This window comes from Scardinius erythrophthalmus, assembly GCF_964197995.2.
Source record: "Scardinius erythrophthalmus genome assembly, chromosome: 20".
In the NCBI taxonomy this organism is placed as follows: Eukaryota; Metazoa; Chordata; class Actinopteri; order Cypriniformes; family Leuciscidae; genus Scardinius; species Scardinius erythrophthalmus.
The window spans coordinates 7,065,242-7,081,619 of record NC_138240.1 but is presented as its reverse complement, the minus strand read 5'-3'; the positions used below and the strand labels follow the sequence as shown (position 1 = coordinate 7,081,619).

Here is a 16,378-nt window from a genome sequence, read left to right as displayed (position 1 = left end):
AAAACACTTTTTACACCCTCACTAGTTTTTTTTTTTTTTGGCCGTGCATTAACAACATCCAGCAGTATATAAATGTACAACATTGAATAAGTCTTTTTTTTCCTTAAAGTAATACAAATTTCCACCACAGTCATCCTTCCAGCACAGTTTCCATTCCATAATTTTTTTTAATAAAATTGACAATTATTTTGTTTTCACAAATAGAATTTTGTGTGTCCTAAATACACAATTAAATAATATTTCCATATGTTTTGAAAATATTCAGGGTTTTCATAATTTGACAAAATTACAGCTAGATTGGAAATGATTCACAATAAAAAAAATTGAAGCAATATTAACCTTTTTTTTTTGTTTTTGATGTGGCGGAAATGACACTGTGGGAAAGTCGTACATTTAAAAAAAAAAACAATCACATTTATTTTTTATATATACAAATATTAGTAATAATATGAATGCCCATAATAACAATTCATATTTTTTGTTTATTTGAAATTAATCAAAAGTGCAAAACATTTCTATTGTAGTTTCTGTGTAGTTCTTTATTTTTATCTTTCTTTAAAGGAACACTCCACCATTTTTTTAAATAGGGCTTATTCACCTTCTTTCCTACATTTAGATAGGTGGGCAAATGCATATTTGTCTCAGTGCATGCATTGTTTTAGTTTAACAGGGTCAGCGCTAGCTTAGCTTAGCTTAATGAATGGAATCCTTGGTTGCCAGCTAGCATGTCCTGAGTAAAAATGATTAAAAAAAGCCCACCTAATTACTTCTTGTGGCCTGCATATTCACAACGAGTACAAATAGCGATGCAGATTAACACTAGGTGATTTCCTAGGCAGATATTGACTTGGGACTATATTAGGGGGAAGCACAGGCGAAGCACTGCTACTTGGGCGCAGAGATATCACGCAACACATGAAATGTGAATATGTGGTATAATATGTGAATGTGAATACAGGTATAATATGGGTCGATCTATACATACGTCATGTTTAAAATAATCACTTACTCTGTGGACAGCTGTCCATTTGGTCTATTCGGCATGGGGCGTTTTTTCCAGTTCACTTTATCACACCGGAAAAAAAAATCGAGTACTGCAGGATGGATCAACTCCGGGAAATCCTCAGTAGCTGTGACACAACTGCGGGGCACGCTCATCTTGATCTGACGTTTCATTTCATTTTTTTCGTTTCACTTGAGCCTGGTCATCAATGAAGTAACTTGTCCCATTCGCCACAGCACAGACACTCTATTTCAGTCGGCATAGATTGGCATATTCCCCCACATTCACACCACCAGTTTGTGTTGGCTCTCATCCTCACGTCCTCAGGCTGTTGAGCGATCGCAACCTGTCGTTCTATTTCCAAAGCACGCAGCTCCTCTTCTGAAAGCTCTGGTTCATAGAGGTATGGTTCTGGCTCTTGACTGTCTGAGAAGTCATCCTCTTCGTCTCTCACAAAATCACCCATGTTCATCGCCATTCATGTACTGTAGGAAAAATAGCCAGCTACTATTCATGGCGGTATGTTGACGGAAGTCGTGGGATTTCATGTGTTGCGTGATATCTCTGCGTCCAAGTAGCAGTGCTTCACCTGTGCTTCCCCCTAATATAGTCCCAAGTCAATATCTGCCTAGGAAATCGCCTAGTGTTAATCTGCATCGCTATTTATACTCGTTGTGAATACGCAGGCCACAAGAAGTAATTAGGTTTTTTTTTTTTTTTAAATGTTTTATCACTTTTACTCAGGACATGCTAGCTGGCAACAAAGGATTCCATTCATTATGCTAAGCTAAGCTAGCGCCGACCCTGTCAAACTAAAACAATGCATGCACTGAGACAAAAATGCATTTGCCCACCTATCTAAATGTAGGAATGAAGGTGAATAAGCCCTATTTCAAAAAAACGGTGGAGTGTTCCTTTAACTTTTTTTTTTTTTTTTAAATCATGATTTCCACAAAATAACAATGTTTTAAAAACTTTGAAAAATCTTACTGCGCCTTTTAAATGGTAGTGTATATTAAAGGCAATTGAAAAGTAGTAAAAGTAAATGAAGACTGTATAGTAAAAAGTTTCCATTATAGTTTGATTGTGATCAATTATTGAGAAATCTGTTAGTTTGAATAAAAAAAAAAAAAAAGTCATTGGACATAATTGTGTCTAACGTTGAAGAAACACTCATATACGTACTTCAGTAATTCTCTTTAAGGCCTGTGTGTGTTTTTTCCACTGGTACTTGTTGCATTCAAATATTGGCCTCAGTCTGCCGCAACTGTTTACCCCCTACCAGAAAACTAAAATAAACAGTTATTCCACTGCTTTCAGTTCACCCATTTTGCTTAATTATAGAGCTAAACTAATGACAGGATCTATTAACTGACGCAAGACAGAATGAGCACTGTGTTTGTAAGCATGCTTGAACGTGAACGCCCCTCGTGCATGCCGATGAGATGTGTGTTTGGCTCCTGCGGGGCCACAAGAGAGTCCCGCTGTCTCGTGCGACACAGAGCCTTTCGTGCGAGTACGCCGAATCACATCCACGCTAATTGATCAGGATCCCAGGCTTGTCGGAACAGGAGGAGAAAGGGCAAAAGTGCACCCCCATGCTGTGTGGACCACTTTGAGAACCCTGGGAGAAATCCAATACCTGGCTCTGGTGATGCATGCAGACACGATCGTTGGGAACCCAGGGTTACGGATTTCCCCACAGCCCCTGGTTCTCATGCAGAGTGTGCAGCTTCAGGCTGTGGACTCCTCTGCGTTAAGGCTCAGGCTAGACTGTCTGGCTGGGAACAACAGATAATGACATTATAGGTGTATTGTTTCAGCAGATGCTCAGACACATTCAGGATCTTAGCAGAGGCTCGCTGCAGTCGGGAGTCTTGTTTAGTTGTTATCTGAGAGTGTGTTTGATAACGGCCGTCATGCTAAGTGCCTTCATGGATGACTGAAACACAAATAACTTGTTTTTACACTGTAAAAATAACTAATGGTGATTTTGCTCATTATATCACAAACTAGTGTTGTCATAGAAGACAACAGCTTTTCTGAGCTGCAAAAGGGGTGAACACTGCAAAAAAATCTATATCTTAAATGAAGAACATTTTACTTGAGAAGCAACATTGCATTATATATTTCAGCTTGCCTTCAGGCAAAGTTGAGATTGTTTCATGAGAATGTTGTTTCAAGTGTAAAACAAGTTAGAACAAGTTAAAAATCTCCCAGTGCAATAATACAAATACAAAAAACACTTAAATAAAAAACTATCTATAAGAAGAAGTCTTAATACATTATGCTATGAAGTAATTTATCCTGCTTTAAAGATTTGTAGATGTTTTACCTGGAAAAACCAGTCAAAAGGAATCATTAAGAATTATTTTGCGGTAAACGGTCACATTTTCTGTTCAGTGTTCAGTATTTTTGTCTTGTTTTCCAGTTATATTTCAAAAATATTTCAACATCCTTTAAACCAGATAAAATGGTTACACTTTACAATAAGGTTTCATTAGTTAACATTAATGTATTAACTAACATGAACTAACAATGAGCAAAACATTTGTTACAGTATTTATTCATCTTTGTTGATGTTAGTTAATAAAAATACAGTCGTTCATTGTTTGTTCATGTCACAGTGCATTAACTAATGTTAACAAACACAACTTTTGATTTTAATCCAAATGTTTTAGTAAATGTTGAAATTAACATGAATTTAGATAAATAAATGCTGTAGAAGGCTTGATCATTCTCAATTCATATTAACTAATGAAACCTTATTGTAAAGTGTTACCGATAAAATAAATAAGATATTAGGTCTTGTTTTCAGAGTGTATCTTGAATTAAGTTTATTTGTCTTAACCCATTGGCAAAATGTTTGTTCCGAGCAAAAAAACTCACTTTGAACAAGAAAACAAGAAAACCATTTGCCAAACTGTAAGTTTTCAATTGAACTGTCTTGTAGTGTGCGCCTGGCATAAGGAAACATCTGGAAGGCTTGGCATAAGGGGCTTCTTGAAATATTTCATCTTAAATTAGATGTCTTCCAGGAATGTTTATCTTGCAACCTTGGTGCATTGGCACAATAAGGGTGAGAAACAAATCTCAGTTCTACTGGTTATAACAGGACTGGCTTGTTACTTGTCGAAACACAATTTCAGGTGAGGAATAGGGATTTAACCAACCAGATCCCACGGCAATTCGTAATACGCATTTTACGAGGTGGCTAATTTGTACCAATTCATACAACCTCACACTTACGAATTCGTAAGTTTTTTGCTAAATCAGACATATTTTACAAGTTGGCAAATTCGTATGAATTTGTACGAATGACCTACCCCTGACCCCACCCCTAAACCTACCCATCACGTGGGTTTAGAAAAATGGTATTAGTGAAGTCGTACGAATTAGCCACCTTTTAATCACGCAGTCGTGAAATAGCGTTGGATTTAACCCATTAAAGGCTACAGTAGTAACATAGGCTAATTCCTACACTGCAAAATTAATTTTAATGAGCTATTTTTAAAAAAGCTTAACTTTTTTCTTTGGACTATGACTATTTTTTTTATGACTATGACAAAACCTTCATTAACATTGCAATCTCACTTCAGTTGAAAAAAAAAATCCTTTTGGAACAATCTTCATGTTGACTAAAAAAAACAATGCTGTCTATAGCCTGTTTTATACTTCTGCGCTGAACTAACGCCGTAGCTATGTCGTAGGCTGTGTGTAGCGCGCGTACCCTTCGGCGTACCCTGACGTGCACCTCTCCAAAAATGTAACAACGCGTCAACTCTACGCGGACACAAGCGCTGTGATTGGTCTGCTAGAACCCCTCCCTCGGGTTTCACATGCTCCCTCTGCAAGTGTGATTGCGCGTCAACGCGGACAACGACGCAGAAGTATAAATGAAAACCAACGCGTTGCCTACAGCGTAGAGAGTTCGGCGTAGGTCCGACGCAGAAGTATAAAACAGGCTTATGTCTCTGGAGGTTTCGGAAAGAGCCCCAGATGTTTTCTTCACTAGCGCTGGTGTGACTAACAGCCTAACAGTGCCGTTTGGGGGTCAGGACAGAGCTTAGCCTTCTGCTGTCTTACAAAGTAAGAACCAGGTTATACAAATCTAAACAGGGCCTTCAAATCAATGTTTAGCGGCCTCAAAATGTTTCACGCTGTGTCTGCAAACTGACAGCCACACAATTAAAGCTGTCAGACACAAACTCACAAGCATGGACACAAGAGGGCAGAGAGAGGCCAAGCATTAAGATTACAGGAGTGGGGGAGATGAAAGGAGGTTAGGAGTGCAGGTTCAGCAGCTAAGCATTACAGGAATTCAGTACATGCACACAATAGACGTAAAGGAATCTGCAAACCTTCAGCCTTTTGACAGCTGACAGAGCTTATTACTGAGGCATGATGCCAACATAACCGCACATGTTAGGCCTAGAATAGTGTGTAATCCTGATTGGCAAAAGGTCCAGGGAATATATTGAAGAGTTCATGATTTGACAAAAACTTTAACCTTTTAAATATATTATGTTACTTTCCAAATGCATGTTTCTGGTCTTATTGTGAATCATTTATCTGTACTTGTAATTGTAACATCTTCATGATGCTTTTCTGCAGATATCATGGCCTTTCACACTATTGGATATTGTTAACCAACAGCCACATTGCTAGTTAGGCATTGTTTTAGCACATTTGCAGTTATTTTAGCTCCTTTCTGGTATGTAACTCCCAGTTTTCACAATACTGATAGATAAACAAAAAGAGTCTCATTGTCTCACTGTTTGTGACAAATGTGGAGTTTCTCACAGAAAATTTGTTTTGTGGTAAAGCATTCATCATTTTGTGAAAAACATTCCATTGTAAGGAAATGCATGTGATGAAGATAGACTTGTCTGTAGACACGTCTCGGGCGTATTGTTTAATTTTGAAAGATGCAGAATAACTACCCGGCTTGAGTTTGTGTCAGGAGTGGAGCTCTGCAGACTGTGTTGTCATTGATCCAGACTGCGGCTGCAGCCCCCAGTTACACGTCTGCTCCAAACAACAGCATCATCAAACAGAGCTCTTCCTTCACTCTGACTGGCTCCATGAATAATTCTATTTAGAAGTTCAGTTAATATTGGCAAATTTCATGTGAAAAATGTCCCGAAAAAACAAAGAACTGAAAAATGTAGAGATATTCTTTGAAGATGTTCTGATATGAGATGTCTGAAGGCTGACCCATTGAGAACAGTCATGACATCTCTTAAAAACAAAAATCTTTACTTACCATACGTCTGTATCGGCTGATATGAAATTGTCAGCTTTGAGCAGTAAGTGAGTTTGACCGAATAAGAGATTTATGCAATTTTTCAATGATCTACAGACAGCCTTCTCACTGGATGGACATGTTTGCATTTAAATATCATAGTTATAAGATATAATTTATTATTCAAATCGCATTATATAGAATCTGTAGATTTCAGCATCAACATTGCCCATTGCATAAATCGGTTGTCCGCAACTAGACACCAAGCTGAATAGTAACACAATGTGGTTTGGGATAGTTTCACTTGAGTATAAGAAGCCACATGGGACTAACCATTGCCCCAGATCTGATTTTGTTGCCTCAATTGTAACTCAATAGCCTAGGAATATGATGAGGACCACAACATTTATTAGCAAATGTGATTAAGTTATGGTAAAGGGTCATATAGGTAGTGTGATGACAGATTTCTCAGTTTCAAGCAAATAATCTGATTTCTGCCACAGCATTTCAGACAAGCACTTCAACCAACTATGCATCATTTAGTAAATTATATTTTTATAAAATAAACTATTACATAATTTATGTAAATATATTCTATCTCTTTCTTTCTTTCTTTCTTTCTTTCTTTCTTTCTTTCTTTCTTTCTTTCTTTCTTTCTTTCTTTCTTTCTTTCTTTCTTTCTTTCTTTCTTTCTTTCTTTCTTTCTTTCTTTCTTTCTTTCTTTCTTTCTTTCTTTCTTTCTTTTTTTTTCTTTTAAATTGCATTTAAAATGTGATTGACTTTGTTTCTATTAGCCCCTTAATCGGTTGTTGAGCAACAGCAGGCACTAAGTGCTTTATTAAGATCAATTAGCCATTCATTCACTTCATGCATGAGGCCTTGATTCAGATTTCCCACCCATTAATTGCATCTATATGCCTGAGAAATGCACTTTTTTTCTTTCCTTCTCAAAGCATCTCACTCAAGATAGACTTTGGTCTTTCAAGAATAACTCAAGTCCTTTTAATCTTGTCCTAATCTATACAGCCTCAGAAAAGCACCAGCTCAGCTCTCCTCCTATGAACTTGCAGTACACCAGTATTTTTCCCCCTCTCCATGCCAGCCAACAGTTTCCATGGTAACAGCGGCTTTAAGGGGAGTATCACATCAGTGAAGCTCCTTCAGCCCAGCGCTGCGAGCAGATGTGTGCGCCACACCAATCGCGCAGCTATGCACGGCTCAACCAAACGCTACGGATGAGAGGAGAGCGAGAGGGAGGAAAGAACAAATAGAAGGGAAAAGCCAAGCGTCAGTTTTCACATGCAGCTGCTCCAGTGGTTAATGAATCTGTGAGTGTAATACAGTCCTTTCCTCTGACTTCCTGTCCAGGGCTTTCTCAGCCGCAGACTGAAGGGTTCCATTAAACGCACCAAAAGCCAACCGAAGCTCGACCGGCACAGCAGCTTCAGGAACATCTTACCGGGCTTCAAGAGCGCGGAGAATGACAGGTAAGGTGGAGCCGTCGATTTTGTAGCTTGTTGCAGTTTTGAATCTTTTGCGCCTTCCTGTTGTTGCTTTATTATTTTTTATTCATCCAACACCATGAATCCACCATTACATTGACAGCTGTCAATACTTCCTTTCTTATGTGCCGTTTACAATTCATGCTGTTTTTAATCACTCTGTGATTAGAATTAGCATTAATATTTCCATTTTGTGCCAACAAGTTGATGAACAGATCCCCTCTTGTCTGGTCTAAGCGTAACGTCTCGAATTGCAGCTTGCCGTATCTCCTACAACATTCATCACGTTATTCTCCAAACGTTTAGCCTCTCTATTCATCTCTATTAGGATTGTTTAGAGTCATTTATTGCAGTGCTAAAATGTCTGAGTCATCTTTCTCCCCATGAATAGGGATCAGAGTGAGAAATGAATTGGATTACTCACAGGATAAATGGTCCAGCCACAGTCTAATTTGCGAGAGATGCTTGTGAAATATTCGGCTCCTTGCGTGTTGTTCAGGTTGTCAGGAGAAGAAATATCAGGCTCCGGGATGCTGGGTCCATATGTTGTTTTGATGTGACTTCAACACAGTGACCTACACACAGCAGTTTCCCAGCCTCATTGTGTGCTTCTTTTATACAAGCTTGTAGCAATGTGCACAGAAGGGAACAGAGTTCATGGCAAATGGTAAATGGTAAAGTCAAAGACTTTAGATGATATTGCAATTGCGTTTGAGTCTATACTGTTTGTTATTCAGAAGGAGGACTGGACACTAACTTTGCCACTGTGGAAAGCAATATCTCGCAACCTCACTTCTTTACTAACCCAATTTTTTTTTCCTTATGCAATGAGATTAAATGAAAAACAAATAGAGGCTTGGTCTCAATGCTTTTCAGCTTATTTTCCCGCTTTTTCTTTCATGTTTCCCCCAGTTTGAGATATCATCTGAAATTCTGTGTTCAGATTTAAAGATTCCAAAATCTACAATCAAAAGTCTGAGATCTTTTTGCAGACTTAAACATTTCCCATATTCTTTTAAAACCAAATTATCTAATCCATCCACATGTATTGCTCTTATTGTATGTCATTAATTGTTTCATTCTCATTCTATTTTTATTTCTCCTATAGGAAACTGTAGTAGAACATTTGATACTCAAATGAAGCATATCAGACATCCAAATGTTCATAGATTAGCAATATGAGTTTGAATCTGGCTTTTGCTTGTTGACCCATTATTTCCTGTCATCACCCTGTTGTACCTTTCAACAAATGTGTCGAAAATGTATTTTATTTTTTACACATCCTCATCTCATTCCAAACCGTATGGTGAATGTGCTGGCTACTCTTTTCCATGTAATAAAAAGTAAATGGGGAATGGACATATCAAGCTCCAAAATGACAAAAAAACATCATAAAAGATGTCATTAAAAAGTCCACATGACTCACACGGCTATAGTCCAAGTCTTCTGAAGCAACACAATAGCTCTGTGAAATGTAAGCCACTCTTGCTTAATAATTTTCCACTCAGTTGTGCGCTCAAATCAAATCTGGTGCCATTAGTTATAAGACACTTTTGTGGTATACTTTTATGGTGCATTTTATGGTTCCATTAACTTTAATTGTATTGAAAAGAGTGAGTAAAAGAAAAAATCTCATGCCGGTTTGAAACAATATTGAGTCTGAAATTCATTGGTTTACTAAAAAAAATGCACCTTGACTTCCTTTATTCTTCATACTAGATGTGTGTTGTGGGAAAGTATTCTCATTTACCCGAATGAGAATCTCAAGAGCACAATCTTTTACATGGGAATTTGTTGAGTCACTCTAGTCCATACAGTCCTGTGGATATCATAGCAACCGCGCCAAAGATTTCTCCACAGCTCACCGTCAACCTTGTGCTTCTGTGTTGCTGTGGTGTTAGCAGGGAAAAATGGCCTTGCTTGTCCAGAGATTTTATGCCTCATTAAAGCAGCATATTATCCTGGGAGGGGGACCATCAGCTTCATGGCACCAAGGTATGTGAGCTGGATATGACATACACATACTGCTTTTCAGATGCTGTGCCAGACTCCATACCTGACTGGGTTCTGCCAGTCACAGTAAGTTAAGGGTCATTTCACCCAGATGTGTCTGTTCAGCCTGCCTGGACCTGACGGTTGCAAAGCTCAAGTCAATGTTGTGTAGTTCAGACAGGGTCTATCACCTCCGCAGTATTTTGCAGCATCACACAGTCTAATATTTAGTCAAATTGAGTCTATTTGTTTCAAGTTTAGTTTGCTTTCCTGGTCTTTATGTGCACAAATCATCTGCATTATTTCAAATATTATAATTTTTTTGTCTTAATTCATTTTTGAAATCCCTCCCCTATTCTTTAAGATCCAGTCAGTTCTCTTTTCTTTCTTTTTGTCTTTTTGGATATATGTATATGACTGATTTGTTTATTTATTTCCTCATTAAATTTGCATAATTTTTCATTGATATAATGCTTTTTCCTGTTTAATATGCTGCAAGTACGCATTCTTTTGGTTGATTATAAACATCAAAGCTGTCATTGCTCTCTTTATTTAACATGTAAACCAGTGGGGTGAGTTTGGGGAGGAACAATCTTTTGGTCTGGCCAATGACAGAGAAGGGCGGAGCTGAAGGGTTTCTTAGAGTGTTTGGAAAACAGTTTTTTTTTTTTCTGTTTTTGGTGCAGAAATTACCGACTTCATCAGCTTAATGATCTCTTTTCACAGATTTAGCTTTTTACAATCATAAATTTAAGTTGTTAAAATGCATGACTTTGAACTGAATTATTGCCTTTGATTTTTAGCCTCATTCTGCTTATAGAGCACATTGTTTTGAACTGTGTTGTTCTGTTCCGCACTGATGGCCAGCATCAGTATATGTGGAATCTGCGGTTTCATCCTTTATGGACTCTATTATAGTGCATATTTTACCTTTTTACCTTTTAACTCTATAAAAGCTTCCATTTAGATATCTGATGTCCTTTTGGCTGAAGATAAGAATCAGCTTTTAAGCTTTCAGCTGGCCACTCCAAAATATTTTTTGACATAAACTGGAAGTGATATGAAAGGGAAGTTGATTTTTATTTAATAGCAGAAGGGCTAAGTTTTGTGTACTTAAATATTTTGGGGGAGCACTTTATAATAACTTCCAATAATTTATGTTATGTGCCAGTATGTCACGTATTTGACTTATGCTGTAGGTCTCTGTGCTTATAAAGCTTGGAAAGTAGTAAGATGACATGGACAAATAACAGACTACCATTTTAAAAGTTTGGGGTCAGTATGTTTTTTTTTGTTTGTTTGTTTTTTTTAAATAACTTTTATTACTTTTATTCAACATATGATGCATTAAATGTTACAAAAATAAATTATATTCTAAATAAATTATGTTTTTTCAACTTTCTATTAATCAAAGTATCCTGAATAAATTGTTTTAAACATAGATAATAGTTTTTTGAGCATCAAATCAGCATTTTAGAATGATTTCTAAAGGATCATGTGACACTGAAGACTAGAGTAATGATGCTGAAAATTTCAGCTTTGCCATCAGAGGAATAAATTACATTTTTAAAAGTATTCCAATAGAATAATATTTCACAAAATTATTGTTGATCAAATAAATATAGCCTTGGTGAGCAAAAGAGACTTTTTTTCAAAAACATGAAAAAAATCTTACTTTTGAACGGTATCAAGTAGTACTTGATTTATATTAAATTATGAAAATATATGAATCAAAGTTTGACATTTTTAACCATTTCAATGCATAATGTAATGATATTTTATATAATGTAATATTATTTGATAATGCCAAAACGATTCTTTAATTTTCACCTACAAGTCCAAGTGGAGACATGAAACTGACACTTAGACAAAACGCATACCATTCAGCCTTAGGGGATCTCTTTACACTACAGCCTTTGAAAAGGACTTTGGGCTTTACCCATTGATTTTGTTGTTGTTTCCCAACAACCATTATCTGAACAATAACGGCAGTGAGATCTCTTCATCCTCATGTAATTGAACGAGAAATAAAGGAGGTGGTGTCGTCACGGCAGTGATGGATAGCGCTATTCAAAGCATGTTTTTGTTTGGCAAAGGCCATCTTCTTCACCTCTGGCTCGCACTTCTGCACATTTATAAAGAGTTATTACTGCAAATTATTTTATTATGAATCTAAAAATATGCTGCTTGAAACCAATTACTGAAGCATCATGTTCTTTTTTTATTTGTATACGGGTCTCTTGCATCATCTGTTTGGACAGAGCGTGGTTTCCAGGTCAGCCTCCCTTCTTGCTGACGGCTGTTTTGCCATGTCCCACTTAATTACAGGCCTGGGAGTCTTGTAATAGAGAGAATGCATGGCCTTACTGCACTCCACTAACACCAAGAGACGTGATCGCCCAGGGCTTGCCAGTGTTTAAGTGTGCACCCTATTCCACAGATTACTGTCTTCATTTCTCTCTGGCTTTGTGTCTGTGTGTGTAGGGCGGGCCGGGGCGTGGGGGGTCTTTGTCTTTCTTCTGTAGACGAATACAGTAATCAGAAGCTGTTATGTTGGTTTGTTTATTTAGTGACCTGTGAATTCCACCGCAGATCGTATCACGGTCACAAAACGGTGTGTAAAATCTATTTTAAGCACCATATTTGTGCACAAACATCTGATAAACATTTAAAAAAGGATTTGAGATCAAAAGTGTCAGAAAAACATCTGTAGAAAGCCATTCTGACATCCGTCAGGAAACATTTTTGCAATGGACTGAAGATGCAAACTCTCTAAAAAAATTGCTCATTCCAAATAAAAACTTTGAATAGATTTATGTGCTTTTTTTAATCTGCAGAAAACTAAAATTGCAGTCATGTATTCCAATAGGGGGAGATCGGGGCTAGTTGTCACTCTTTTCACACCAGTGAATATTTCTGAGAATTGAATTTTTTTTTAAAGTCAGTATCTAGTAGTGACAAACCTAAAGTCCTCTACCGTATAGTAGTCTAATATAAACATAAAGTCTAGTATTTCTACTGTTGTCGACTGCAGAAAAAAGATACTGTTTCTTTAAGACATGTTGGCCCAATATAGGGACATATTCTATTCTATTAATTATATCAGATGAATTTACAGAAAAACAGTTATGTAGGAAATGCAAAACTGTCAGTTGTAATGTACAACAATTTGAAACTATTGTTTGGGGTAATGAATTCATAATTGTATAAAATTACAACATTTATAAAAAATGATCTGACAGCTTTGCCCCTTCCTGACTGTTAATTCAAATAAATAGCCTTTACCAACAGCTATTGCAAAAATATAATGATATGAAACTTTTAGTTCATTCTAACGGAACATGTCGACCTCTTTATGAAAAGCCAACCTCTTTAATAATACATGAGCAAGTTGTCACTATTGACTCGTATTGATTAAAGGCACACTGGAAGGCACTGTCCCTCAGTATGTGGCGTCCCAGGAGATGGGGGAAGGGTGCAGTGCGCGGGTGCAGGATGGTGGTTGGGTTTGGTTTAAAGACATGTGTGATGTGAGGGCTGTGGCAGTCTGCCCATAATGGATTAGCCTCATTAAATTCAAACCTGCATTCCACACAGAAAAACACCCACGGCAGAGCTGCACATCCTCTCTTCCTTCAGTCCGTCTGTCCCTCTCATTTTGTCTCTGTCTCAGCCTGTCTTCCCCCACGGTACTCCATCTATCTGACAGGCTTTCTATCCCCCCACCTCTGTTTTTATTGGTTTCGACTGTCTCTACCCTACTAAAACCTGCTCCATATTTCTGCTTTTGACCCTCCAACAACCTCAAATATAAGCTATGAATAGGATTGTCGTGCACATTCAGAGCATTTCTATGGGTGGCCAAGGACTTTTACTGGTTATTGAACTGATTATGTATTTTTTTCAAATGAGATGAAGGTTTTATCTCTCAAGGTCTGCATTTAATAGCAAACTGAGCAAGCTTTGCAGCTTATTTACCATGGCTCAGTGCTTCATTTAGCTTTAGTATGTTCATAAAACCTTTTAGAAATTCTGAAGCTCTAAGGACTGTGCATGTTTTGTTGATGATAAAATCTTACCAGCCGCATCACTTTCTCAAGATTTTTATGCTCACCTGCACAATTGAGCTTATATTCTCTCTCTCTCTCTCTCTCTCTCTCTCTCTCTCTCTCTCTCTCTCTCTCTCTCTCTAAATATATATATATATATAATATACATATATAGTTTGTTGAAATGTTTAATAAGAGGTCAGTAGATTGCATGGGTAAGTTCACTCAAAAATAAGATATTCTGTCACTGTACACACTCCTTCATGATGTTCCAAACCTGTATGTTTCTTTCTTTCTTTTTTCATGATGCACAATATATTAGTTCCATATCGGTTGTTTTAGTTTTTCTTATTGTAACACTTTACAATAAGGTTTCATTTGTTAACATTAGTTAACGACATAACATGAACTAACAATGAAAAATACTTCTAATGTAATAATCTTAGTTAATTAATGTTAATTTCATCATTTACTAATACATTATTAAAATCAAAAGTTGTAGGCTATCTGTTAATATTATTTTATGGACCTGAGCTAACATGATCTAACAATGGACGGTTGTATTTTCATAAAAAAATACTAACAAAAACTAATTAAAATTGTAACAAATGTTTTCCTCATTGTTAATTGATGTTAGTTAATGCATTTACCAACATCAACTAATGGTGCCTTATTGTAAAGTGTGACGATTCTTTTGGTCAGTATTTGTGACCTGTTTTTACATTTAGATTACATTTTTCACTCACTCACTAATTAATAAGAAGTTAATATTTAAAAATGCTAATAATTTAAGGTTTTTTTTTTTTTTTTTTTTTTTAGCAAATCTCAAAATATTCTTTTCCCAAAAACATTTATAATCCCTACATTTAATTTAAAATTTTAGTTTTTTGTGTTTTTCATTTAAAAATGTATTTGAAATATATAATTTGAACATTGTCCATTTACTTGTATCAGCCTGATTTATATCATTGAATATTTTTGACATTATTTCTTGAAGCAAAACATGACCCATCAATTCAGCTCTCTCTTTGCCCCAGCAGTTCAATGACACTGGCAACATTTCGCTCCTTGTCTTCATTTCCCTCTCATTTTGAATGCTTGACATGGTATATTATATAGATCGGGCCTGCGGATGATGTATAGCAATGCAATTCTTGTAAGCAGGGCTGTGTTTGACATCTTCACAGGCAAGGACGATGACCTCTCTATCCCGCAAATCTTTATTCTGAGGAATCACCAAATCTCACTGTTATGATGTAAAGTAATGCTTGAGCTCAAAGGACAGAATAACCTTCTTGAAAAAACAGTTTCCAGCTGAATCACTTCGGAATTTAAATTCAACACAGTATAGCAGGAAGTATTATTAAAGGAATTTTCTGGGGTCAATACAAGTTAAGCTGCATTGACAGCTATGCGACATGCTGGTGATTGTCTCAGGAAATCATTTTTATGCGCCACTGATATTGCACAAGGATAAACATTAAAATATTTGAGTTTACTCCGTTTCAAAACAAGACTTCACCGAACACATGTTAACTAGGGTTGGAAAGTGGGTATATATTGTTCCGGAATATTTAATAATACTTGAATCAAACGGGGTTCGGTTCTGTTAATGATTCTCGCATGTGCATTCTTCCACCAATGCAGACGAAATACTATACTAAAATACAATCCTGCAGTGCGCAATATGTATCATTGCTGCAACAACACTATATACATCGTGACCAGTGATATTCCCGAATAAATAACTCTTGTGACCCATTTTTAGTGAATCATAGACACAGATAGGACTGTGAATCACAGGCCTATCCCCAAAATAATGACTGGTACCTGTATGAACCAAATCTGTTTAGTGAATAAAACACATACTGGACAAATCAAGTGAAGTACGAATCACGAATGACTCTAATGAATGGTCGTTGTCTGTGAATGTTTTTTTTTTTTTTTTTTTTTTTTGAATCTAACAACTCAACTTGTAAAGAAACTTTACAACTCAACACATATTTTTGCATCTAAGATTTAATAAGTGTTCAAGAAAAATATGAGCTTCAAAAATATGAGTCTTGCTTCCTAGACTTTAATTATCAGCATAAACCTGTCATTTTTACAAGCTGAGGGGGACAGGTCAAAATAATCTAAGTGGCAATTGACATTTGAATTTTTTATTTGAACCTGGATTGTTCCTTTAATTATTGTAAAGACAGTACATCAAATGAAAGCAAACTAAAGTAATGAGTCTTGTACTCAATGGCTACATAGTTGTGATTGTTCGCTGTGTAAATTGTGTAATTGAGAGACATTTTTGGGTTGAGCCAACAAAGTAAATTAAATTAGGAATTACAGGATAATGTGATAATCTTCAGATTTTGTGATATTTCTTGTACTACTTCATACAAAACAGTTTGCATAAATGTGATGGTTCAATTGAGGATAAAACTGAATAGATAGATTTGCAGTTTACATCTTAAAAGAGCTCTGCACAGTCATTTTGACAGCAGAGAAGGCTGTTTAGCTCTAGTAATGGCTCTTTTTGCAATGACCATGACCTGAGCAAATTGATTTGCTCTTAAGAATAAATGTCTTTCTA

The 16,378-nt window shown here is 36.5% G+C and overlaps 1 protein-coding gene across 4 annotated transcripts in view; it reads left to right on the top strand.

Annotated features, from left to right (window-relative positions):
* dab2ipa (DAB2 interacting protein a) overlaps positions 1-16,378 on the top strand; it is a 116,996-nt gene that overhangs the window by 46,495 nt on the left and 54,123 nt on the right. For all 4 annotated transcript variants that reach the window (XM_081348382.1, XM_081348383.1, XM_081348384.1 and 1 more), the window contains one exon: positions 7,617-7,735. In XM_081348382.1, the coding sequence (XP_081204508.1) occupies positions 7,617-7,735 (119 nt within the window). The remainder of the gene's footprint in view (positions 1-7,616; positions 7,736-16,378) is intronic.